The sequence below is a fragment of the Protopterus annectens genome, chromosome 5.part1 (genome assembly GCF_019279795.1).
Source record: "Protopterus annectens isolate FY-2018-M chromosome 5.part1, PAN1.0, whole genome shotgun sequence".
NCBI classification, from domain to species: Eukaryota; Metazoa; Chordata; order Ceratodontiformes; family Protopteridae; genus Protopterus; species Protopterus annectens.
This window is the reverse complement of record NC_056736.1, coordinates 613,875,179-613,901,966: the sequence shown is the minus strand read 5'-3', so window position 1 is coordinate 613,901,966 and position 26,788 is coordinate 613,875,179. Positions and strand designations below refer to the sequence as shown.

General features: G+C 40.3%; 1 protein-coding gene across 7 annotated transcripts in view; it reads left to right on the top strand.

Moving 5' to 3' along the window:
* The window catches only part of FRY (FRY microtubule binding protein), a 2,210,679-nt gene extending 2,185,489 nt beyond the window's left edge, over positions 1-25,190 (top strand). For all 7 annotated transcript variants that reach the window (XM_044073229.1, XM_044073230.1, XM_044073228.1 and 4 more), the window contains 2 exons: positions 11,777-11,979; positions 23,345-25,190. In XM_044073229.1, coding sequence (XP_043929164.1) covers positions 11,777-11,979; positions 23,345-23,603 — 462 coding nt within the window. In that variant the 3' untranslated portion in view covers positions 23,604-25,190. The remainder of the gene's footprint in view (positions 1-11,776; positions 11,980-23,344) is intronic.
* Positions 25,191-26,788: the final 1,598 nt, after the last annotated feature.

Below are 26,788 nucleotides of genomic sequence, written 5' to 3'. Positions count from 1 at the left end.
TTCAATAATGGCTCCCAGTTTGCAGTCATCTGCAAACTTTGTTAGCCAGAGTCCCTTAGTGTTGACCTGTACTTCAGAGAAGTAGATGCCAAACAAGAGCGCCCCAGGACTGAACCCTGAGGTACTCCACTTGTCACTTGTCTGGAGCTGGATTTGGAGTCGGCTACTTTTACAGTGTGGGTTCTATCAGTAAGCCATTTAGCAACCCATTGGGTGACATAGGGATTAATGCCCAACTTAGTAAGTTTATCTATGATTCCAGAGTGGGGGATGGTGTCAAAGGCCTTGGCAAGGTCTAGATAGGCTGTGTGGACCACCTTACCCTTGTCCATGGCTCTGGAGACTGATTCAAAGAAGTCAATCAGGTTCAGGAGACAAGATCGGCCCTTCACAAACCCAAACTGGGTGGGGTCCAGTGTTTGAAGGTTGCCAATGTCTTTGTTTATAAGTTCCATGATAATACGCTCCATGGCCTTGCAGATAAGGCTTGTCAGACTGATGGGACGGTAGTTTCCGGGATCCAAGGTGGATCCCCCCTTGTGGATTGGGATAACTGTAGCTCTGCGCCACTCAGTGGGCACGAAACCTGAGGTGAGGCTATGATTAAACATGAGACTTAGGTGAGGTGCCAGTTTATTGTAGTTCATGTAGTACACAGCCAGGGATGTCATCTGGTCCCATGGATGCTGTATTCTTGGCTTTAGAGAGTGCGTTTTGTACCTGTGTGGCCATTATTACTGGAATTTGGCAATCTTCCGGTATTGAGATGGGCCATTTAGGGGGTGAGAGGGCGGTGAAGTTGGCACTGAATCGATCTGCCAGGATATTGGCAATATCCTTCGGATCAGTATATTTAATGCCGTTCTGTTTTAGCTCAGAGCAGATCTGAGCATTGCCATTTAGATTCTTGACATAGTTATAGAATGCTTTGTGGTTGTCTTTGGAATCTTTGGCAATTTTATTTTCGTAACTAGCTTTGGAGGATTTTATGAGGCATCTCAGTTTCTTACTGAGGCTAGTAAGGGAGTTTTTTGCATCCTGGGATTTTCCTCTTTTCTGCAAAATGTTATCATTTGACATAGCTGAAAAAAAAAACAGTATTGTCTGATATACTAAGTACATATTTTTATACCTATGCCTACCATTCTAATAATTTCCACATAGAAAGTCACTAGGAAAGTGCCTTCCAGTAATGGAAGACTGAATATGTTTCTAAAGAGAAATGAATGTCCATTGCTTCTTAATACTAGAAAAGTACTGAGCCAAAGGCTTACCATATCTATATGCAATATAGGTTTCCCACCTGTAGAAGGGGTCACTCGTGTCCACACTCAAAATATTCCCACAGATCTTTAAGCCCCATGCTGTGACAAGGACTATCTTTCAGTGTTCAGTGCCTGTAACTCTACATTTTTCTAGTTGTAACTCTACATTTTCTAGTAATTAAGGTCAGCAGTCTCTCAGACAATGTCTTCAGTCTGTGCTGTTCATATCTTACAGAACATCAACAGGCTGGGAGAAAATGATCTTTGCTGTGAAGTTCTGTGGCATTAAAATGTTGTTGAAAATGTATTTTGTAAATTAAATATCAACAAAAACCCTAACAATCATACCTTACTTGTCTGGATCCTAGTCAACAAAGCCCTCACTTTTACCTAGCAGGCTGCTTACCTGACAGTCTTAGTGACCACTCCCCCACATTCCTAATTCAGCACCAGACAAACAGTCTGAAGCCCATTATCCACAGGCAAATACGGAACAAGTCCAACTTCAACCCCAACTCCTTCATCTCCTCCCTGCAAAAAATGAACTGGTCACCACTAAAATACCTCAACCTAGATGAGGCTGTCCACTTCTTCAACAGTACCTGCCTCTCCATCCTAAACAACCATGCTCCTGTAAGAAATGCCAAAGTCAGATTCAGGCATGCCCCATGGTTACAAAAGACCATCAGAACCCTAATGAAATCCAGAGATAAGGCCTGGGAGCATTGGCGACTAACAAAAAATAACTCAGATAGGCAATCATTCCTTGAACTGTGCAATAAAACCAAAAAACAAATAAAATTAAACAAATCCCTCTACTATAAATCCAGCCTAAACTCTACCATCCACAACCCTAAGCAGTTCTGGTCCACTATTAATACTATCCTCCACCCAGGGAGGGTTGATAACCCCAGCCATCCATTCCCCCCTCCTCCAGCAGTATTGCTGAATCCTTCAACAAACACTTCACTGAAACTATAACATCTCTAAACGAACAACACTTCCCAACAACAGCCACCCCCAACTCTTAACCATAAACCCCCCACTCCTCTTTTCTTGTTCACCTCAGTACCTACCTTCAACATAGAAAGACTATTGTCAAAACTTAAACCCACCAAACTCGCAGCTGACAACCTCCCCTCTGAATAGTTGAAAATTGCAGCTGATACACTAGCCTACCCAATTTCAATTCTAATCAACCATTCCATAACAGAAGGCTATGTGTTCCCTTGATATGAAAAATATCCCACATCATTCCCCTCCACAAAGGCACCCCCTCCACTGACCTCTCCAATTACCACCCCATTGCTATCCTCTCCCCTCTCTCCAAGATACTTGAAATATATATCAACACCCAGGTCTCCAACTACCTCCTAGCTAATAATCTCCTCTCCAAAACCCAACATGGTTTCAGGCCATATCACAGCACTACCTCCCTCTGCTCTCCTTCACCAACACTATACTTCATCACAAAAACAATGGCCTCTTCTCTACTGCCGTATTTCTAGATCTCTCAAAGGCCTTTGACATGGTATCTCATGAGCTACTACTCTCTACTTTCTCCAACCTCCTTCTCACAGTCAGCCTGCAACTGGTTCCACAGCTATTAACACGGATGCCAGCAATCAGTAATCTGGGATAATAACCTATCACCTCACCTCCCAGTTACTCTTGGAGTTCCCCAAAGGTCTATCCTTGGCCCTCTGCTATTCTCACTTTTCACTAACAACCTACATACTGCCACCACACAAGCATCTCTTATACAGTATTGAGATGACACTACTCTCATCTGCTCTGCCCCCACTTTACCAGAACTACAACAAATCACACAGGAATCATTCTCTTCTGTAGAAAGCTGGCTATCCAATGCTCAGCTCCTACTCAACCCAAGTAAGACAAAACTTCTCCTGTTCCAACCTTCCAAAGCCACCCAAAACACCCCCCACTTCAACATTCTCACCAAAGACAATACCACGATCTCTCCATCAGAACACACAAAATTACTCGGTGTGGAAATAGACAACAAACTTACATTTGACACCCACATATCTCTCACAATAAAAAAAGTTCAGAAGAAACTTGGTGCATTATATCGAAGCCGCCGCCAATTCCTAACCTAGGCGGCTAGACTCTCCATAGCCACTTCCCAGCTAATCTCCACCCTACTCTATGCATCCCCCATACTTACCAACCTTAGACAGACAGACCTACACAAGCTGGATGCTTGTTACAACAAAATTGCTAAATTTGCCACTGGATCCTCCTACCGCAGCCATCATTGTATCTCCCTTAAAGAACTAAACTGGCTAGAACTCCCACAACTCCTTCACTTTAATCAATTCACCCTCGCTCATAAACATATTAACCACCCCCATAATATCCCTTCCCTTCAAACCCTTCTCCAACCCTATCACTCCACTAGGCCCCTAACATCAAGCAACAAAAATCAACTCACTGTTATCAAACCCAAAAACTCAGCAGGAGAAGCCATATTTTCATGTACCGTATCTAAACTTTGGAACAATCTCCCACCCTCTGTAACTACTCTACCTTCCAGCAGCCTTTTCAAGACTGCGCTCAAATTCCACTTAAATTTGCACTGGCTTTGTCCTTGTTCTAATCCAGACTAACACCCCCACCCTTACCTCTCCCCCCCACCTAGACTCTTAACCCAACTATACTACCGCCACTACTAACCACAGTCAGAATTAACTAGTTGTCTTCACATACTTTAAAATCTTGTCTGACAACTTTGTTACCAATATTATAAACTTCAAGAAACTGTCTTAACTTGCAACATTTACTGTATATACTGTTGATAATCAATATCTTGTTATTGTATTAAAGCCAACAACCTGTAATGTTGCTTACTATTGTTGTAACTTTGTATCTCTATTTATCATGTACATGATGTGGAGCTTTTCTCCCCGGGCATCCGCTGAAAAAAGGACATGCGTCCAATCAGAATTTCCTGGTAAACAAATGTAAATAAAATAAAATAAAATGGCAGCTACTAACAAGCATTTGGAGATTAATAATGCAAAGCAGTGCTTAAAGCATCACTATTTAGTCAATTAATGTGATCTCCAGAAATTAGCAGTATAAAATGAAAAGTCAGCATGCAATGTATCCCAGACATATCAATGTTTAAAAAGCCTACAATTTTCAACAATGTTCCCATAGGCCCTTGCCTCTTCCACCAGCATTCTTCCAAATATCACTTTCAAGTGGCCATGTCTTCAAAAATACTCTATTTAGCTCATGATAGAAGTACTACTACCCTAGGTAGCCATAAATAAATTAATCAACATAAGTGGAGGCAAATACTGTGTACCCCTAATATGAAGGTAAAAATCCTGCCTTTAGCAAAATAATTATGGGACAGGATATGTATGAATATCTGGAGAAGGAATCTAATGAACTGGTGGTCATATAGCTCAGAATTACACAACCAAAACATTAAAGCCTCTAACTCACCATGAACTGGAATACATAAGTCAACATGGACTCCCAAAAAGAGTGGTCAGTACCCAACAGTGATCCAAATGAAAGACAGATGCTAATGTTACAGATTCTGGGCCTTATTCATAAAAATCCTATATTATTATTTATGACTTATGAGGCAAAAATAAGTGTACAAATCCCTGTGTATTCTCAAAACAATTATAAGCAATGAAGCACAATCACACAAGATTACTCCATTGTGCATCATTCACCTACCTCCCTAAACCAGTGAACCCTTTCCACCTGAATATACACCACTGACCAAGACAGTACCTGTGCAACCCCAGCTTGTTCTAGCAGCACTAAGTTGTGAGACAAGAACAGTAGATCCCACAATGGTGCAGCACTTAGATGCAGAGATCCCCTCACCACATGATGCACGGCAACTCCTACCTAGTGTTTGTAGATTCCACAATGGTGCAGCACTTAGCTGCAACATTCCTTCCCCTCATGATGCACAGCATCTTCTACCTAATGTTTGTAGATTCCACAAGGGTGCGGCACTTAGCTGCAGAGATCCCCTCCCCGTACGATGCGCAGCATCTCCTACCCAGTGTTTGTAGATTCCACAACAGTGGAGCACTTAGCTGCAGAGATCCCTTCCCCTCGTGATGCACAGCATCTCCTACCTAGTGTTTGTAGATTCCACAGTTGCGCAGCATTTAGCTGCAGAGATCCCCTCCCCGTATGATGCACAGCATCTCCTACCACATGTTTGTAGATTCCACAATGGTGCAGCACTTAGCTGCAGAGATCCCCTCCCCGTATGATGCACAGCATCTCCTACCACATGTTTGTAGATTCCACAATGGTGCAGCACTTAGCTGCAGATATCCCCTCCCCATACGAAGCCCAGCATCTCCTACCTAGTGTTTGTAGATTCCACAACAGTGCAGCACTTAACTGCAGAGATCCCCTCCCAGCATGCTGCACAGTATCTCCTACATAGTGTTTGTAGATTCCACAATGGTGCAGCACTTAGCTGCAGAGGTCCCCTCCCCATACGATGCCCAGCATCTCCTACCTAGTGTTTGTAGATTCCACAGTGGTGCAGCACTTAGCTGCAGACATCCCATCCCCATACGATGCACAGCATCTCCTACCTAGTGTTTGTAGATTCCACAATGGTGCAGCACTTAGCTGCAGAGGTCCCCTCCCCATACAATGCCCAGCATCTCCTACCTAGTGTTTGTAGATTCCACAATGGTGCAGCACTTAGCTGCAGATATCCCCTCCCCGTACGATGCACCATATCTCCTACCTAGTGGTTGTAGATTCCACAACAGTGGAGGACTTAGCTTCAGAGATACCCTCTCCACATGATGCATGGCATCTCCTACCTAATGTTTGTAGATTCCACAATGGTGTAGCACTTAGCTGCAGAGATCCCATCCCTGTATGATGCACAGCATCTCCTACCTAGCATTTGTAGATTCCACAATAGTGCAGCACTTAGCTGCAGAGATCCCCTCCCCATACAATACACAGCATCTCCTACTTAGTGTTTGTAGATTTCACAATGGTGCAGCACTTAGCTGCAGAGATCCCCTCCCCATATGATGCACAGCATCTCCTTAGTGTTTGTAGATTGCACAACAGTGGAGCACTTACCTGCAGAGATCCCCTCCCCATACAATACACAGCATCTCCTACCTAGTGTTTGTAGATTCCACAATGGTGCAGCACTTAGCTGCAGAGATACCCTCCCCGTATGATGCACAGTATCTCCTACCTAGTGTTTCTAGATTCCACAATGGTGCAACACTTAGCTTCAGAGATCCCCTCCCAGCATGATGCACCGCATCTCCTACCTAGTGTTTGTAGATTCCACAACAGTGGAGCACTTAGCTGCAGAGATCCCCTCCCCACATGATGCATGGCAACTCCTACCTAGTGTTTGTAGATTCCACAATGGTGCAGTACTTAGTTGCAGAGATCGCCTCCCCATACGATGCACAGCATCACCTACCTAGTGTTTGTAGATTCCACAGTGGTGCAGCACTTAGCTGCAGAGATCCCCTCCCCATATGATGCACCGCATCTCCTACCTAGTGTTTGTAGATTCCACAACGGTGCAGCACTTAGCTGTAGAGATCCCCCCCCTGTACAATGCACAGCATCTCCTACCTAGTGTTTGTAGATTCCACAACAGTGCAGCACTTAGCTGCAGAGATCCCCTCCCCATACAATACACAGCATCTCCTACCTAGTGTTTGTAGATTCCACAATGGTGCAGCACTTAGCTGTAGAGATCCCTTCCCTGTACGATGCACAGCATCTCCTACCTAGTGTTTGTAGATTCCACAATGGTGCAGCACTTAGCTGCAGAGATCCCCTCCCCATACAATACACAGCATCTCCTACCTAGTGTTTGTAGATTCCACAATGGTGCAGCACTTAGCTGTAGAGATCCCTTCCCTGTACGATGCACAGCATCTCCTACCTAGTGTTTGTAGATTCCACAATGGTGCAGCACTTAACTGCAGATATCTCCTCCTCGTACGATGCACAGCATCTCCCACCTAGTGTTTGTAGATTCCACAATGGTGCAGCACTTAGCTGCAGAGATCCCCTCCCTGTACGATGCACAGCATCTCCTACCTAGTGTTTGTAGATTCCACAATGGTACAGCACTTAGCTGCAGAGATCCCCTCCCCATACGATGCCCAGCATCTCCTACCTAGTGTTTGTAGATTCCACAACGGTGCAGCACTTAACTGCAGAGATCCCCTCCCAGCATGCTGCACAGTATCTCCTACATAGTGTTTGTAGATTCCACAATGGTGCAGCACTTAGTTGCAGAGATCACCTCCCCATCCGATGCACAGCATCTCATACCTAATGTTTGTAGATTTCACAGTGGTGAAGCACTTAGCTGCAGAGATCCCCTTCCCGTATGATGCACCACATCTCCTACTTAGTGTTTGTAGATTCCACAACGGTGCAGCACCGGTCCACCCAACCCACACTCTTCAAGGGGTGCAGAGGGACTAGGCCTCCTGCAAAAAAGCAAGGAAAAAAAGATGCTTTTCACACTTTTAACCTTAAGGCATTTTATTTTCATTCTTCTGGAACATTGACTTTCAGTGTTTCGTAGTAGAACTCATCTCTACTGCATCATGTGCCCTGGTTCAGAACAGTAGTCGGATCAGCTGACGGAGTAATGCTTAATCCCAGTCTCATTCTTTTCAGGAAGGGGGAAATGCAGGAAAAATATGGTGCTTGGCTGATCATCGCATATGGCACGATCATTGAATGACAATGTTCTGGTTAATTACTGGGTACACGATAAATGTAGAGTCACTGCTCAACCCTTCAGAAATGCACAGACATAAATACGTTTTTTATTCTCACAGTGTATTGTGTTTCCCTTCAGAAAGGTAGCCATGTTAAATAGAGGAGAGAAGCTCCAGAGAGCATGAGAATAGTCAGTAGTGAAATTGTCTGTCCATCTGCCATTAGTACTTATAAAATTGTTTGTGAGACAGTACAGGGGGTAGTTAAGCAGATGTTTTGCAATGAGACATACCGCCTGGTATGAATTTTAAACCACTACATTGTAAGATTAAGACTGATCAACAGAGAAAGATATACCAGTCGGTAGGAGAGATGTCATCTGGGGGGTGTACATCTCGAAAAGGGATATGTGTGTGTGTGTGTGTGTGTGTGTGTGTGTGTGTGTGTGTGTGTGTGTGTGTGTGTGTGTGTGTGTGTGTGTGCGCGTGCGCGTGTGCGTGTGTGTGTGTGTGTGTGTGTGTGTGGTTCATTCACCTTTTGTAGAAGGAGAGATATTTTCACCTGCTGGTGTTTGAGACAATGAGGGAGACAATTAAATGGTAATAAAACATGTAAAGAGAAGACAGAGGGCATTGATGTTGTGGGTTCACTTACTGATCAAAGAATATGGCTTATCTCATCTGTGCCTACTTTGGCAAACCCTTTTGTTCAAGTAGAAGACCAAACAGGTCATCTAGGGACACTTTTTTTTACATGGCAGACATAGCCATGCAGGAGACTGTGCCCAATGCATTCACAAACTAACACAACTAACCCCAAGGTCACCATATAGTTAAAGTATGTCACTGTCTATAGATCATTAGTTTGGTTTTCAGTGAAATGGGTGGCATTCAACTAAATGTGTCCCATGATTGCAGGGAAAGATAACAAGACTGCAGGCATTTTGATTTTAGGTACGAGTAGGATCCATTACTTGTAAAGTTAAAGTTTGAACTAATGATGTACTGTTTGCTACATGCATAGAGCTAAATATGGGACATTTGTTTAAAATAATTACTAGCCTGTGCTTGCAGGAGCTGGACATTAGCAGACATTTCTCAGACATGTGCAGAAGAACACAATCACACAGGAACATCATTGAATAACAACTCAAACAGCAAACTGTAAAACAACACTCCCTATTTAGCTAGGTAACATTCACTGACTCACATTCACTGAGAATCCTGGACCAACTGACCTTTGCTGTAGTTTCTGAATCCAGGTAGGTACTTTGGAGGCTGATTCTCCTTGACCGAGGGTCCACCCTAATAAGGAATTAAGACAGCAGGCCAAAGACAATTCTTTGGACATGATCTTTTTGGCAAGGAATCTAACATAGCATTATACAAAATGTGGATTAAAAATACAGAGTGTGGCTCCATGGCTCCTAGGAGGTCTACGGTATGAGTGCTTTAACATAAAGTTATACAATATGACTGAAAAATAATAGATACAATAAAAAGAGATAAGGAACAGAATAAAGTGTATCTGCTCAAAATTAATGCAAAGCAATGTAGCTAGAAACAAACTGCAAACAAAGAACAAACTATAGGATAGGGAAGCATAGATAGGGACCTGGCATACTCATATGAAATAACCAAGCAATATGCGATTGCAGCAGGAAATGAGTGGTAGAACAGGAGGTTCAAAACAATGAGGTGCTGTTAGTATAAAACAGGAATCTGTTACACCTCTGTATGTACAGTTGGTGAGACACCATACGCAGTTTCGTGTGCAGTTCTGGAAACCTCATTTTTGAATTATATAGGGCAGGCAGGACTACATTTTGAAGAGATTATTAATGTTTTGTACTCTCTAAGTCACAACCATAAAAAAGAGATGAGAAGGATAGATTGGAATAATTGAATACATTGTCACAAGGAAAAGACAGAAAAAGGAAACAATAAAAGTGATTAACCATCTCCAAAGTAAAACAAAACCAAGAGACTGCCAGCTTTACACACAAAAAAAGGTGTTGAAGAGAGAGAAAATATAATTAAACAACAATTCAAGACTTAGCATAGGTATATCAGGATTTATCCATGGTTGCTGTGGGTTGATCATGAGAGCGAAGCCGCAATGATTAAACAAAGCCAGCTTTGGGTAAATCATCATATACCCACAAACAGGATTGGCTTATTGGTATTATACAATGACATTATTTAAGAAAGAAGTCACTTTCCTTTCCTAAATAATGTATTTGTACAACAGCACTTCAGTCTTGTTCCTCTTTCTCTTCCCTGTACTGATGTATTGCACAGTGCACAGTGCATCAGTGTACGGCACACATCGGAACAGAATCTCCATTGCTATCTTTTCCTTTTTAAAATATTAAAAAAATAAAGACTTACGAAGGACAGTGCAAATATATAATCAAAATCAGATACGTTTCTGTCTAGTTTTGCAGAACGTACCGGACTCTTCTCATATTTTGCTTTGTCTATCAGCATATGCTAATAGAAAGCCTGGATGCTCAATGGTACTTCAGCGGCTGGACTTTTTTCTATTGATATATGCTTAATTTACTAGAGTCATGCTGGTTGGGTGTTCAGTCAGCATGTTTGATTTTGAATAGTAGTGAGCATTTATTGTATAATTTAAAATATATAGTAAGTAATGGTCCAGAAGGGATGCAAGCAAATTTGAGTGTAGCATCATCATAACCTGTTGAATTGCACAGAATTGACTCACCATCTACCAAACTCAATCTGGCAACTCTCATCTATCAAATTACCAGAATGGACTTTAACATGTGTCTTGGTAGGGAGAGGTCCTTCTCTGTCTCTCTCTCTTATGTATGGTTAATAAATCAGAACTCAATCATCTGTGATCAACAATTTTTGAGTCGACCAAAAATGACTCAACTATGTCGCTTACAAAGTACATAAATCTTAATTCAACATTATTTGATTACACAAGATGTATAAATTTAAGTTAAAGTATTTGTATTGTCAGTTGGATGAAATCCTGAAGCACAGAGGATGAAAGTGTTACTTAAATTTGCTGATTTTTTATGTTATTTAAATTCATACAGTGGTTTATCTTACATCAAAGGTTCTGTAATAGTGTACACACAAGTACAAGCACACATTTCTTTTTCTTACAAAAAGAGTGTTACGTGACCAGAACAGTCTTCCCAATTGGGAAGTGTTGCCAAATACAGTGTGAAAATTCAAGAAGGCATGGAGCAAACATAAGTCAGTTTTTATGACTGATAGAAATATGCTGTCATTTAAACAGGGTATATACTTCAACCAATAGGAAATAGAATGAGCTTAGCAGGAAGGTCAAATACTCCATCTAGTATTCCACTATCAAAGTCAGTGGTGCTGTGGAAAAGCTGAAATACAGTATGGGAAATTAAAGACACTAGCAATAGTGGAGATGGTATAAGGTCAGGTATAACTTTAGCTATCCCAAGCATGATCAATGACAGAAGTGTTTTGTATAAAAATAAAGGAGAATTGCAGCTCAAAGATTGCCATGCATTAAGACACCCTCAAACTCTGAGACTGAGGGGAGCTCAGAGCTTGGCATGACAGATCTTATTTGTCTTCTTACTCACAGAGCAAGAGAGTACATGTGGGGGGTATTAACTAAGCTAAAGTGATATATTCTTTTTCACAAGAATCACTAATGGTTGCCCTTTAGTGTAACCTTTAATCCAATATTATTCACTCACACAAAAATATTACTTATTTTGCATAACTAATTCTTCCTCATTCCTACAGCTACTTAACATGTCGAAAGAGCTAAGTGACTTGAAGAAGAACCTGAAGGAGGCTACTCTCACCCTTACAGCTGAGCCGGCATGTGAGAAAGATGCATTATCTGAGCCGAGCTTCACTTCATCAGAGGCTGCGATTCAGTCGATGCTGGACTGTCTGAAAGGCAATGATCTTGCTGCCGCTCTCAGGCAGATAAGGAAGTGCAGGTGAGTTTCTCTGAAATCTTCATGCTTGTAGTACGTAACATTTAAGGGACTGTGAGGTTCGATAGCTCCCAACATCATTAATATATTTAATAGCACCACATGATTGTTAATTCTCAAACAGATACACCAAAAAAATGACTACTGTCCTTAAGTTTTTATTGGCATGTTTCATCAGCTCTAAGGATGTTTGCCAAGTCAGATTTACAAAATGAGTCAAATTATTGTGTTCCGTCCTTTTAGGAAGACATTTATGTATTTATTTAATTTATCCTTTGTTGACCAGACTTGTCCCACTAGGCTAATATCCTCTTTTCATGGGAGACCCAAGGTGGTATTTACACTACAAGGGGAAATTTAGCCAGGCCACTGGGAAACTTTCCCTTCTGCATTTGATAGATGCCATGGGATCATTCACTTCTACCTGAGCTACCACAAGCTTAGAAGGATGGGGCCTCAGTTTAACAACTCATCTGGAGGATGGCACACTCAGAAATGCAGCACGACCCCCCCCTTATGCTGCACTGCAGTGCCAGCAGTAGGTCTACCTGATGTGGGAATAAAACCCACAGCCTTCTGTACCAAAGCTGAATATGCTACCTTTAGCACCACTGAACTGTAATGTGTTGTGCAAAGTAATATAAAAGAAGCTCTGTGAAAACACTAACCAATACACTTGCAGTCTAATGATGTACTATTCTTTGAGGAACTGGTCCCTTCTCACCTCCATGGGCCACGAGAAGTCCACCATCTTCACCATATACCGAATTATCTCAAGATCTATCATGGTCTCCCACCTCTGGGGTAGAATAACTACAGGACTTTGGTAACTAGTGAAATGTAGAAAACTTTTTATAACTTCCATCATCTTATAGGAGACAGTAATTTTTGCACAAACCTATGTCAGCCATATGAAGCACTACAGTGATGTGTATGCAGGTTTACAATGGCATCAGTACCTCTGCTCTTGCACCACTGTCATGTGCATCCAGTGCTTTCATGTCCTCTGTTATTCTTGAGCTCTGTTAAGTATCCCTCTTGTCAGGTAAATGTCACAATATTCCCCACCAGGAAGTGATCCAGAAAGTGGTTAGTCTGTGTGTCTCTCTCTCTCCTTCCCCCTGAGACAGGCTAACTGGTCTCCATCTCCATCTGATGGAGTATAACCCAGACACGCCCTCCTGCACCCAGGATGCTAATCAAATTGCAGTCACATCACAGATGGATGTTCTACCTCTGCAGCAACAAGCTGGCTTTAATCATAAATTGTTGCATAAAGTGTATCAAGACATCTGTCAGTGAAAAGGAAATGCAGGCAAACTTTCTGTTTATTGATCTTTACGAGGAGGAAAAAAAACCTACATACCTACAAAATCTGTGCTTCCAGCTTTGTCTTATGCTGATAATATTTATTGATTATTTATTTAACATTTGTTTATCTGGAAAGTCCAACTTGGAACAAAGCCAACTTTCAGCAGAGGAGAGGTGCCTGGGGAGAAACACTCCAGACCTGTGTGTTTGTAACGTGGGTGGAAACTGAAGCACCCAGAGGAAACCCACACAAATGCAGGGAGGACATGTAGACTCCATACAGAAGGCAGCCCAGCTAAGAATCAAACTGGAGAACCTCTTGCTGTGAGGTGACAATGCTACCACTGCACCACTACCACTGGTCATCAGTGAACTCGTTAAGGACCAGTCAGTGACCAAAATGTAAAAATAAAAAAACAGGCTATCTCAATTATATCTGTCTGTCTATCTGTCTATCTATCTATCTATCTAGCTGTCTATCAATATTTCTAAAGCAGTAAGTTTTAACTACAAATCAGCTTTTCTGTGGCAGACAGGGTTTCTCACATACTCAGTGAAAGAGTGGTGTGTCCGTAACCACTAAATGACCTGTTAACTCTGAGATTGCTACAGATCCTAGACAGTGATGGTTCCAACCTGAAGAGATGCCTGTTGAAAAATTATACCTTGAACTAAATTCTTCACTTAGTACTACTCTCATTTAACCATCTTGCCACAAACTCACTAATCCAGAGGTATTTTCTAGCCTGTAATCTGCACTCAGAATCATTCTCGTCACAACCTAGCACCAGGTTTTATGTTTGTTTTCTTAAACAATGGAATAATCTTCCAATCACCCTGTGACAAACCAACCATAGAATTATTTTTCAGAAAATCAGTTTATAGGGATCTCCACACCAGCTGGTACCTTAATGACACCAGTCATGTCACAGTACACTGTATTAGCCAAGTTTACTTTCCGATTTTAATTTCCTGTACATTGGAACAATCATTACTTTATATTATGCCATACAAGTAATCCTGTGGCCATCACCCCTTCATTTGTTACTGCTTGTTACTTAATAATTATTAGTTATTAATGTCTCCTGTTATGAAAACAGTCTCTCTCCCCTTGTATGCAAAATGGCAAAAGCAGCATTCCGTCTGTCTACTGTTTCTTTCTGATGTATCTGATCCTCACTTCCATCTCTAATCAGTACACTGATTTCCTACCCAAATTTTATTTCCAACTTACACTTTCAACTCTGTCAGATATGAAAATTAATAATACATGCACTTCATTGTCATAAAAGCAAACAGACTGAGTGCTTGTTTTCCAATATGCAGACTACATCAGAATACATACCATAAAATAACACCTACACAAGAACAACATTTTAGCAATGATAATAAAATACCACTTAAATTTAAATCAATAAATTGTCATCTTCTTCTCTTTTGGCTGTTCCCGTTAGGGGTCGGCACAGCGGATCATCTGTTTCCATTTCTTCCTGTCCTCTGCATATTGCTCCGTCACACCAACTGCCTGCATGTCCTCTCTCACCACATCCATAAACCTTATCTTAGGCCTTCCTCTTTTCCTGTTACCTGGCAGCTTCATCTTTAGCATCCTTCTCCCAATATACCCATCATCCCTTCTCAGCACATGTCCAAACCAATGCAATCTCGCCTCTCTGACTTTGTCTCCAAACCATCCAACCTGAGCTGACCCTCTAATATACTGATTCCTTTCACTCTTACTGGTACCCGTCTGTCACAAATCCCTCCTGACACTCTTCTCCACCCACTCCATCCTGCCTGTACTCTCTTCTTCACCTCTCTTCCACACTCACCATTACTCTGAACTGTTGATCCCAAGTATTTAAACTCATCCACCTTCGCCACCTCTACTCCCTGCATCCTCACCATTCCTCTATCCTCCCTCTCATTCACACACACATATTCTGTCTTAGTCCCGCTGACCTTCATTCCTCTCCTCTCTAGAGCATATCTCCACCTCTCCAGGGTCTCATCAACCTGGTCCCTACTCTCACTACAGATCAGAATGTCATCTGCAAACATCATAGTCCATGGGGCCTCCTGTCTCATCTCATCTGTCAACCTGTCCATCACCATTGCAAATAAGAAAGGGCTCAGAGCTGATCCTTGATGTAATCCCACCACCTTAAATGGATCTGTCACTCCCACTGTAGACTTCACCACTGTCACACTACCCTTGTACATATCCTGTACAACTCTTACATACTTCTCTGCCACTCCTGACTTCCTCATAAAATACCACAACTCCTCTCTAGGCACCCTATCATATGCTTTCTCCAAGTCCACAAAGATACAATGCAACTCCTTCTGACCTTCCCTATATTTCTCCATCAACAGTCTCAGAGCAAACATTGCATCTGTAGTGATCTTTCCCAGCATGAAACCATACTGCTGATCACTAATCATCACGTCCCTTCTTAACCTAGCTTCCACTACTCTTTCCCATAACTTCAAACTGTGAATGATCAATTCTATCCTTCTGTAGTTACTACAACTTGCACATCCCCCTTATTCTTAAAAATAGATAATAAAACACTTTTTCTCCACTCCTCAGGCATCCTCTGACTTCAAATTTCAGTAAACAATCTGGTTAAGAACTCCACTGCCATTTCTCCTAAGCACTTCCATGCTTCCACTGGTATGTCATCTGGACCAACAGCCTTTCCATTCTTCATCCTCTTCATAGCTGTCCGTACTTCCTCCTTGCTAATCTGTTTCACTTCCTGATTCACTATCCTCACATCATCCAACCTTCTCTCTCTCTCATTCTCTTCATTCATCAGCCCCTCAAAGTACTCTTCCCATCTGATCAACACACTCTCCTCGCTTGTGAGTAAATTTCCCTCACTATCCTTTATCACCCTTATCTGCTGCACATCTTTCCCAGCTTGGTCTCTCTGTCTAGCCAATCGGTACAGGTCCTTTTCTCCCTCTTTAGTGTCCAACCTTTCATACAACTCTCCATATGCCTTATCCTTAGCCTTCGCCACCTCTCTCTTTGCCATGCTCCTCGTCTCCTTATACTTCTGTCTACTTTCTTCATCTCTCTGACAATCCCACTTCTTCTTTGCCAGCCTCTTCCTCTGTATACTCTCCTGTACTTCCTCCTTCCTCTGTCCAGATGTCACACCAAGCACCTTTCTAGCTGTCTCCCTACCCATCTCTGCTATTCGGTAACTCTTCACTGCCCCCCAGTGCCTGTTTTAACTCTTCCCTGAACTCCACCTCACAATCACCTTTTTTCAGCGTCCACCATTTGATCCTTGGCACTGCTCTCACACTTGTCCTCCTCTTCTTTTTCACCATCATCCTAAAGACCACCATTCTATGCTGCCTAACTACACTTTCTCCTGTCACCACTTTACAGTCTCCAATCTCCTTCAGACTGGCCCTCCTGCATAAGATATAATCCACCTGTGTGCATCTTCCTCCACTCTTGTACATCACACTGTGCTCCTCCCTCTTCTTAAACTATGTATTCACCACAGCCATGTCCATCCTTTTCGCAAAATCCACTACCATCTGACCTTCTGCATTCCTCTCCTTAACACCATACCTGCCCATCACTTCCTCATCCCCTCTGTTCCCTTCAGTAACATGCCCATTGAAATCCACTCTAATCACCAGTCTCTCACCCTTGGGTACACTCACCACCACTTCATCCAGCTCACTCCAAAATTTGTATTTCTCATCCATCGCACACCCAACTTGGGGAGCATATGCACTAACAACATTCATCATTACACCATCAATTTCCAGCTTCATAAACATCACTCTATCCGACACCCTTTTCACCTCCAAAACACTCTTGGCATATTGTTCCTTCAGGATAATCCCTACCCCATTTCTCCTCTCATTCACACCATGACAGAACAATTTGAACCCACCTCCTATACACCTGGCCTTACTCCCCTTCCATCTGGTCTCTTGCACACACAATATATCAACCTTCCTTCTCTCCATCATATCAGCCAGCTCTCTCCCTATACCAGTCATACTGCCAACATTCAAAGTTCCTACCCTCACTACCACGCTCCTAACCTTCCTCCTCTCTTTCTCCTTTCGGGCATGCCTTCCCCCTCTTCTTCTCCTCCTTCGGCCAACAGTAGCCCACTTTCCACCAGCACCCTGTTGGCTAACAGTACCGTTAACAGTACAGTAGTAAATCAATAAATTGTAAATATTTAAATATTTGAAAACAAGCACTTGTTCAAATTGCAGTATATTGTTTCTTTTTTCAGACACTTTATACAGAAATGCTTTCATTTAGTACTCCATATGTCTTATAAACTGTAGCAACTGTTACCTACATTTGTAGTCAGCAGTTTGCTACAAATTACAAGAGAAAGGATTTTTTAAACTAACACCTGAGTGCTGTATCACTCCATGCAGAGAGTAAAATATAACAAGCACTTTGCTACAGTTTAAAAGAAAACAAAATGCTTTTTTTGTAACTAAAATGGGAGGAAGGAGGATGAAATGGGACCTGATTGGTTGGGGCAGGAGGGAGGGGGCATGTTATGTATCTGTCCACCTGTTTTTTTTTTTTTAATTCTCACTTGAAGAGTTCAGTAGTGGTTTGCTAGATTGTGGTGCCAGCTATACCTCTGTTCTACTCTATTTTGGGGAACCCTCAGATGATGGTAGAAAATAGAAAAATGAAGATGAATAATCTTGATTAACTTTAACTGTGGTTCTGCCGTACACTATGGATGTGCCCTACTTTAGAAATGTTATTAATCAAGCATGGAACAGCATCTTCCCTAATGATTTGCAAACAAAACTGGTATGCCTGTGTTAACTTACAAGAGAGGTATTAATATAAAATGTTTGTTTGAAAATCAAAACAATATTAAGACATTTACAGGATGATATGGGATGAACTAATGTGGTGTATGCACGTGCTGTAAATACATTCATGATGATCCTAACGTAGTTATTGATGGCTGTGTAATAGGTTTATAGACAGTCCTGGGATGTGAAATTGTCAAAACTGCCAAGGAAGTATCTGATGCAAAATGTTTATCCTGCCACTCCTTGTGTACTGGAAAGACAGAAAGAAGACTGTGGAACAGATTATACAAACATCTTTATGTCGGAATGCATAAATTGACAAATGCTTTATACAGGCACACAAAAGAATGTCCTGGTTTTAAAAAATTCCTGTTTTTCATTATCAACAAAATTAATAGAGAGTTGGCAGGGGGCCTGGGAAACCAGGCATGAATATAAGGAACTGACTTGGCAGTTATGTTTGAATGCTACACTGAAGCCTGAGCTAAATGAACATGATAATTTGAAAATGAGATCATCAAGGTTATAACCCTCCATTTTTAGAGTTGTCTGTTACTGGCAAATTACAATGTATTTACATTAAGGGATTAATTAATTGAGTCATTGAAAAATATCTGTACATGTCAACAATGATTTTCTTATTTTTTGAAAAGAAAATGAGTGCATGGCCAACTGCTTTTTTATTGTTAACACTGCATTTTTAATGGTTGAATCAATGTGATTGGTCCATGTTTACTGGCCAATAGGCTTGTAGGTGAATAATTTTTATGAGTTTGTAAAGCAAGTGATTCTGATGAAATCCTGTTCTATGGAAAAAGCCTAAATTTGTTGTGTTAATACAATTCCACTGAAGATTGTCAGTAGGCTTCATATTTGTGTTTTGTATTGTTTCTTTTTTAAAATATATGTGTTGAAATACATTCACTTAAACCAAGAAACTGGTCAGCCTGTAACAATATTTGCCAACACATTTCCCTGTACAAGACATGATTTTCCCAATAGCCCTCTCTGTTAAAATAAGCAAACTTCCCAAGTATAAAAAAGGAAAGTAGCCTTAAAATTTGGACAACTTCTAGAATGTTTTAATAAAAATATTTGTTTAATCTCACCTAGAAACAGCATAACAATGTTGCTATATTCTAATCTTTAGAGTATTTGTCATTTTCACTGTGGAAAAAAATCAGAGCAAGCTGTACATGTAGCAATAAATATATATATATAATGCCTTTTGTGCTACAGTTAAAATAACCAGATACTTGAATAATTTGTCCTCGGACAGTGACAGAAGAACATACATTAACATATTTACACTGGTTACACATGTTACATTTAGTCATACCTCTTTTCTTAGTTTTGTTGTCATTATCATACTTATAACCCTGGCTTTCTAATTTTTCCTTATATATCCCTTTCTATATGTAAATGTCAGGCTATCACAAAATCATTGTCATATTCCCCGTTTGTAAAATAGACCAGTTTTTTACAATTTGTTTAATATTAGTATTGTCTGTAGAAACATCTAAAACCATCTGTTTCAAAATACACTGTCAAGACAATCTTTCTGCCTATGTAAAATGGCAGCAAACTGATCTTTTTGTTTATTTACAACTTCAGTAGTGCATACATAAATCAAGTTATTTGGATATTGTCTATCAATAAACATCTTTCTCAAAAGATCAACCTCCTTACAAAAGATGGAATCATCAGAAATTAACCCTGAAAGTCTAATTGAACCTCCATGATGTTATGTCTTATTTTTTTAAGGATGGTTACTATGAAAACATAAGTAATTATTGGTAAAATTAGGATTCCTATAAAATTTCAGTTCTTCTCTGTCTGCTAACACGTTTGTACAACAAAGCCCTGTTGGTTCCCCTCAAGATGTAATTGTGGCACGATCCATTTAAAGTCTAAATATATATAATCATCATCATCATCAGTAACTCCCTATTTCCTATTTTTTTTACTTGAAATCTGGGTGTCACGTCAACTGTCACCATCAATCTTTAGATTCAATGCCACTCTCTTAACTTCATCGACAGTCATATCTAACTGTCACACAATCCATCCATCTATTTGCTGGATAGCCTTGTTTCCTTTTGCCTTCTTCCTGTCTGTCCTACGTTTTCTTCACCAAATTGTCTTCTGTTTTCTTGCACATGTGCCCGAGCCACAGTAATCTGTTCTCCTTGACCTGCAATTGGATCTACTCGGACTTCTACTGATATAATTTCTCCATCTGTCCCACAGTGTGCATCCTGCCACCCATCTCTAGCACTTCATCTCTATCACCTCTAACTTTCTCAACTGCTCTGCCTTCACTGCCCAGGTTTCTTTACCATAAAGTAGTACTGGTCACACAACTGCTTTGTACACCTTCATTTTCAGCTTATTTGACATTCTTCTGTCACACAGTACCCCTGATGCTCTGTGACAGTTGGCTGCACCTTACTGAGTCTAGCTTTATCCTTCTCATTCAGGCTTCCCCTTTTCTGAACCACCCCTCCCAGATACTTGATGCTGGTAACCTGTTCCACTATTTTCCCCTTCAGTCTCAATTTTCATCTTCTGATTTCCCTGATTTGCTGTTATTACAACTGCATTATCTGTACTCAGTTTCATCTTATATGCCTTCGGTTTTGCATTCTATTCACTTTTATTTTGCTGAAGTTTTTGTTCAGAGTCTGCTTGTAATGCCACATTGTCTGCATGCAGAAGTTTTGTTGATATGTTCCCTCTGACCTGTTTGCTAATGTACTGACCCACACAGCCAGTGACCACACAAAATAAAAAAATGAAAAAGTTTATTCTCTCTGACGTCTCGGCACAATTCCTTGAAGGCAACTGTTCCAAGATGTCAGAGAGAATAAACTTTTTCATTTTGTATGGTCACAGACTGTGTGGTTGAGTTCTTTTGCCTTTTTTGTGTGGTGCTACTGTTTGCTAACATAGTCCAACACTAGTTTGAATAGCAGTGAGCTTATAGCTGAATCCTGATGCATACCTACTCTCACTGGAAACCCTCTGTGACATAGCCTGCACTAATTTCACCAATGTTTTTGGGACTTCAAACCACTCCAGAACTGCCCAACTGAGTTTTCTTGAGACCTTGTCATATGCTTTCTCCATATCTAGGAATGCCCATTTGGACTTGTTCCTCATCACTTGCTGCTTCTCCATTATCTCTCTTAATGCAAACATCGTCAGTCGTGCTGTATCCTGACCTGAATCAGAACTGCTTCTCGTTCATCTTACTTTCTACTATTCTTCGTATTTGTTTATTGATTACCCTCTCCAGCACTTTCATGCAATGTGACAGGAGTTTGATACCTCTGTACTGCCCATAGATATGAATATGAATGTCCCCTTTGTTCCTGTGCACTGGCATAGAATGCTTATTTTCCAGTTACCTCGGCTACACTTTTCTCGCCATACTGCTATGAATGGGTGCATTTGGCATAATGGTTAAGGTCTTAACATCGTAGACACAAGGGTCAGGGTTTAATTTTTGACCTCAGGTTATTGGCCAGGCTTAAAATAGTCCTTCAGGGCAGTTAACCTAGTATTCATCTATGAGTCTATGAGTACAATAGCTGTGAGCTCACTTGAACTTGCTGTTTTCCCTAACTTCATTTTTCTTATTTCTGTTTGTACTTCTTTTAGGGTGGGCTTTTTTTTCCTCTTTCATTATAGACTGTGCTTTGGGCAGTGCAGCTTCTGTGGGATTTTCTTCATTCAGAAGCTCCAGGATTTCCTGTGGATTCATTACTGGCATCCATTATGAATTATGTCTGATGACTATCTTCTTTATCTTTCTGTCGTTGCCTTGTAGCCTAATAGAGTTTCTTTCAACCATCTGTTGAGCCACTTGCCAAAAGCTATTAGCATGCCTCTGATGCCTTGCTCTTTGCTTTTGTGAATGCTGTCTTAGCCTCTTTGTTAGCCACCTAGCATTTCTTCTAAGCCTCATCCATCTTTTCTGTCTCCCACTTTTTTCCTGCAGTCCTACTTTCCTTTGATAACTACTTGGACGTCTGCATTCCACAGCCAGGTTTCCTTGTGTACCTTATTTCCATACCTCTCATGCCCACATACGTGTTCTACAGTCTTCACAAATGATGGTTTGAGACACTCCCATTCTTCATCAGCTCCACTTATTTCTTCTTCATCTTCCTGAGGTGCTTCAGTCCTGATTTTTTTTCTTGAACTCTTGAATTTTCTTTCCAGTCAGTATCTGAATCTCATCGTCTTAGATCTGGTCTCTTGGTCTTAGATCCTTCTCTGACCAATGCTTGCAGCTGATTGTGGCAACCAGTGGTTTATGCTGTTGGCTGGCAGTTTCACTGGGGATGACTGCAATCCATGGTTCTACCCCAGGGGCTTGAGTTGCTTGTTGGCCACTCTTGTATGTGATCTTGTGACTGTCTCTTGCTGAACCATTTGTTGGCCACTATCAAGCCGGTTGTTAGAAGTCTAGAATGGCCTGTCCTTCTTTATTCCTGTTGCCCTTCCCATGTGGACCCAGACAATCCTCTTATACTGTTCTGTCTGCCCCAATATGAGCATTCATATCCCCATCATCAACACTAGCTCATTTTGACCAGTTTTATCAAGCAAGTCCTACAACTACTGCCCAAACTCAGTCTTTTCCTCACCATCATAACCCTGCTGTTGGGTACAGGTGAGTCTCTGCCCACTACATAAGGCTATCTCAAGGAAGACAGATTGTTTATGTGGGTATCTAATGTAATCCCAACCTCAATTCAACGGTAGATTATTTTCCATCATTTCAGAACTCACCTGCTTATTCAGTTTCATCTCTGTTTTGCCACAGCCCCTTTTTATGGATCCCCCCTTTCAGAGTTCCATTTGGCCTGGGATAAGAAACAGCCACATTTTCATCCAGATAGGATTCATTTGTTTCTATTTACATTACATTGCAGCATGGGGGGGGGGGGGTGCAGCACTCCATGAGGTGCCATCCTTCAGATGAGATATTAAACTGTGGTCCTGGCTGCCTGAGTTGGTGATAAAGCATGTGAATTTAAAAGATCCAGTGGCACTTACTGAAAAAAGACAACTTTCTTAAAAAGCCATACTTTTCAACATGAACTAATTACATACACATATTTACAAAGAGAAGAGTTATTTTATTTAAATTAAACATTTGCAAAGTCATAAATATCAAAATATAACTAATTTTTCGTTCTTTTTTTAACTGCAGGAGTGTGTGGCCCAATGATATCTTTGGAAGCAGCTCTGAAGATGAAATCCACACACTGCTGAATATCTACTTCCGTCACCAAACCTTGGGACAGACGGGCACCTTTGCACTGGTGGACTCCAATCAGAACTTGTCTGAAATCTGCAACAAGCTGATGGAGCTTAACCTTGAGATACGGGATATGATTCGCAGGGCTCAGAGTTACCGTCTCAAGACAACTTTTCTCCCAGATTCCAGTGTGCCCAGTACAAGTCTCTGACAGGAGGCCTGTGTCTGCCTTCTCTTTCAAGTTGGACGTGCTGCCATGTTGGAGTGAATTGCTCCAGTATCTGGGAAAAACTTGGTCAAGCTGTTCTCACGCTTGCTACCTTTAAGAGCGTCTACAGCATCAAATGGACAAGTCTGCAGACTTGCAGCAGTACAGTTCAAGTACAGTGTAAATGACAAGAGAATGCACACAATATTTACTCTGCAACTCACTACTGAAGAAAAAGGAACTTCTGTCATATACCAAAGTTGAAAATCGGGAATGCTTCATCCTTAATTAGCTACTGAGTCAGAGTGGCAAAAGTGCAATGTTTCTTTAAAATGACTGTTCAGCATATTTTAGTAGAGTACAGGAGTTTTCTTTTTTTTTGTTGCATTTTAGGATAAACTAAAAATGGGCAGAATGAAGCTGGACATAAGAACTCTTGCAGGACTGTATGGTCAAAAAGCTGACAGCCTACATATTGCAACCAAATCGCACTTGGACTAAGATTTAAAATACACTGTACTCTAAACCCACTTACTGTATCTTTCTACACTGAGCTGCTATGAAGCACATTCTTCAGTGTCGCTAGGCTACTGTCTCAGAAGGTACTGGACCACAATGCGAAGGTCTGTTATTGTGACCTATGTACTATAAATGGTCTGGGGTATTTTTTTAAAGGTTGTTTGCTTCTTTTTATTAGAGGGATGCTTTTATCACTATATTTATATTATTAAGAAAGCTGTTAATTTAACTTTTTTTTGTAAATGAGAGAAAATGGCCACATTGGGAATCTTTTCAGCAGTAAAGCATGCCTGTTTTTATTTAGTGGGAATACTGAAGAGTTGAATATTTAAAGGAGAAAATGTAAGTTATAAATGTCATCTTCTTAAATGTCTAACACTGTAGTATATAGACAAAACGACTCTTTAGCTGATAACACTTTTATTAAACTCTAAACAGTCACTAAATATTAAATATGCGCATGTAAGTTGTTGCACATTTAAAAAATTCCCTTTGAACAAGTGTCTGTGTAACTTATTCACTATGTAAATAATTTTGCAGTTTTGGTGAAGTTACTTGGGTTGATATTTCATTTTGGATAGCTTAAAAAAGTTACAAAGTTTATACACTGAGAAAAAAATCACATTTTTGTATTGTGAGTATGCTACTGTAAAAACAGAAGGAAAGTGAGACAGGAGGATTGAGAAGTTAAGTCCTGTTAGAATTACCCAGAATCCAAATTTAAAGACAGCAGTAGGGTATGAGATGGTTATTTGTTTAGCAATGTCTTTAATGGAAATCTATCCTCTTCACCCAACATTTTGGAAATAATACCTGTTTCCATGTCAATAGGCTTTGTTTTTTATGAAGATGATGATACTAGAAAAACTGATGTCTTGTGTTCATTCTGGAATCCTGCTACTCTATCAGGATGGTCGCTTTTTTGAAAAGTTATTGTCTGTGATAGATTCATTATCGTACAACATAAAACCATAGCAGTTATATACAAGTTCATGCTAACTAAATTCTTGTCAGTGGATAACTCTATGAAAATTAAAACAAACCCGATTTAAAGCACAAATATTTGAATTTTTCAAGTGTTAGTTTTCTGTGTGAGTTGCATTTTAATGCTATTCATACTATGATTCAATTCTATCTACAGACTTTTTTAATAGTTTCAGTAGTGGAGTTTCATGCCTATACCTTAGTAAAGAGCAATTCACTGTTTTCTGCTGTGAGGTATATATTACTGTCAGAATACTTAATTTTCTTCTCAAAACATTATTCACTTTTCCAAATTACAATGTCCTACAGGCTACATCAGGGAATATCAAACAGTACTGTGAATTATTCATAAAGTTTCTGATCTGACCCATTCATTAAACAGAAGTCTTCTTAACTGTTCACCCACAGTCTTTGCTAAAGAGGGAAACAAAGTATCTTAATTCAGACACTCCATCCAACATCTCTACACTTAATATCGAAATTCATGTGCCTCTGTTCAATGAATGGCAACTGTGAGCTACAAAAAGTAGAAACTGTTACAGCAAACACTTATAGTCCATTCTGTAAATCAGCTGCAGTTTTAAATTACCTAAAAAATGCCAATACAGAAAATAACTTATCAGTTTTTACCGCTTACAGATATGATGATGCTGTGATGAATGTAATTTGCCATCTTAAAATTAATTATTCAGCAATTCCACCTTCCAACACTGCATACATTTGTATTACTTCCAGGTATAATTTTCTGACTTAGCAAGTCACTCAGTATGCACCTTTTACCTCAAGCAGCTATTTCTTCCTTACCGACTGAAGTTTCTTCAGTTCAAACAATTCTGACGTGTTTTAGTTCAAAAATATCTTTTATGAGTCTCGATATAAAATAGTGAAGACTATTCCTATAACATTTTCGTTTCCCTTCTTTCTGTGTTGTCTTAATTACATTCGGCAAGTAATGTACAATTATAATAACAGTATTCACAAGTAATTTAATTGCCCATAGCCAGTTACTACTTCATATTTAAGTGTATGAACATTATTTTGAATTCTCCACAGTGTTAATGAAAACCAGTAAATGTAACAGCTGTGAAAATCACATGAAAAACACAACATCTGCTTGGAAAATTGTGTACAGCGCAAAGAGAATTCGGTTAAAAGTGAAAAAGTTCTGCATTAAAACTTGAACAGCGGAAATGAAAAATAATGCTAAAAGTAATGTTCGGCACATTACTGCTTTTCTAATTTTGTGTTAGGCAGACATGCACACTGTGATGTTTGTGTTAGTTATAAGGCTCTGCAGTAGCCTATTTTTCAGTCCTGGTGTTCTTCATGGGATAGTGACATTTAAATTAAAAGGAAATTGACAGTCTCAAACTAGGGGGAGGAACTAATATGAATAGATAAAATAAACCAAATTAGTATGCTATGTTTCTGTCAAGTACAGGAAAAAGTGGCTTTTGTCATGGAAACAATCCTGTCATGGTATAAACATAGTATTCCTTTAAATACTGTAGCATACCACAACTGTCAAAAAAATGGAGATAGGGCAAACCTCTTGATGCAAGAAATCTGGACAAAGGCCCAAAATAAGGACAGATTTTAAAAATTGCTCTTATAAACTTAGAAAATTGTTAGAATAAAAGGATTTGTGTTAGCATGCATTTTTTGAATGAAATGAAGTCTGACAC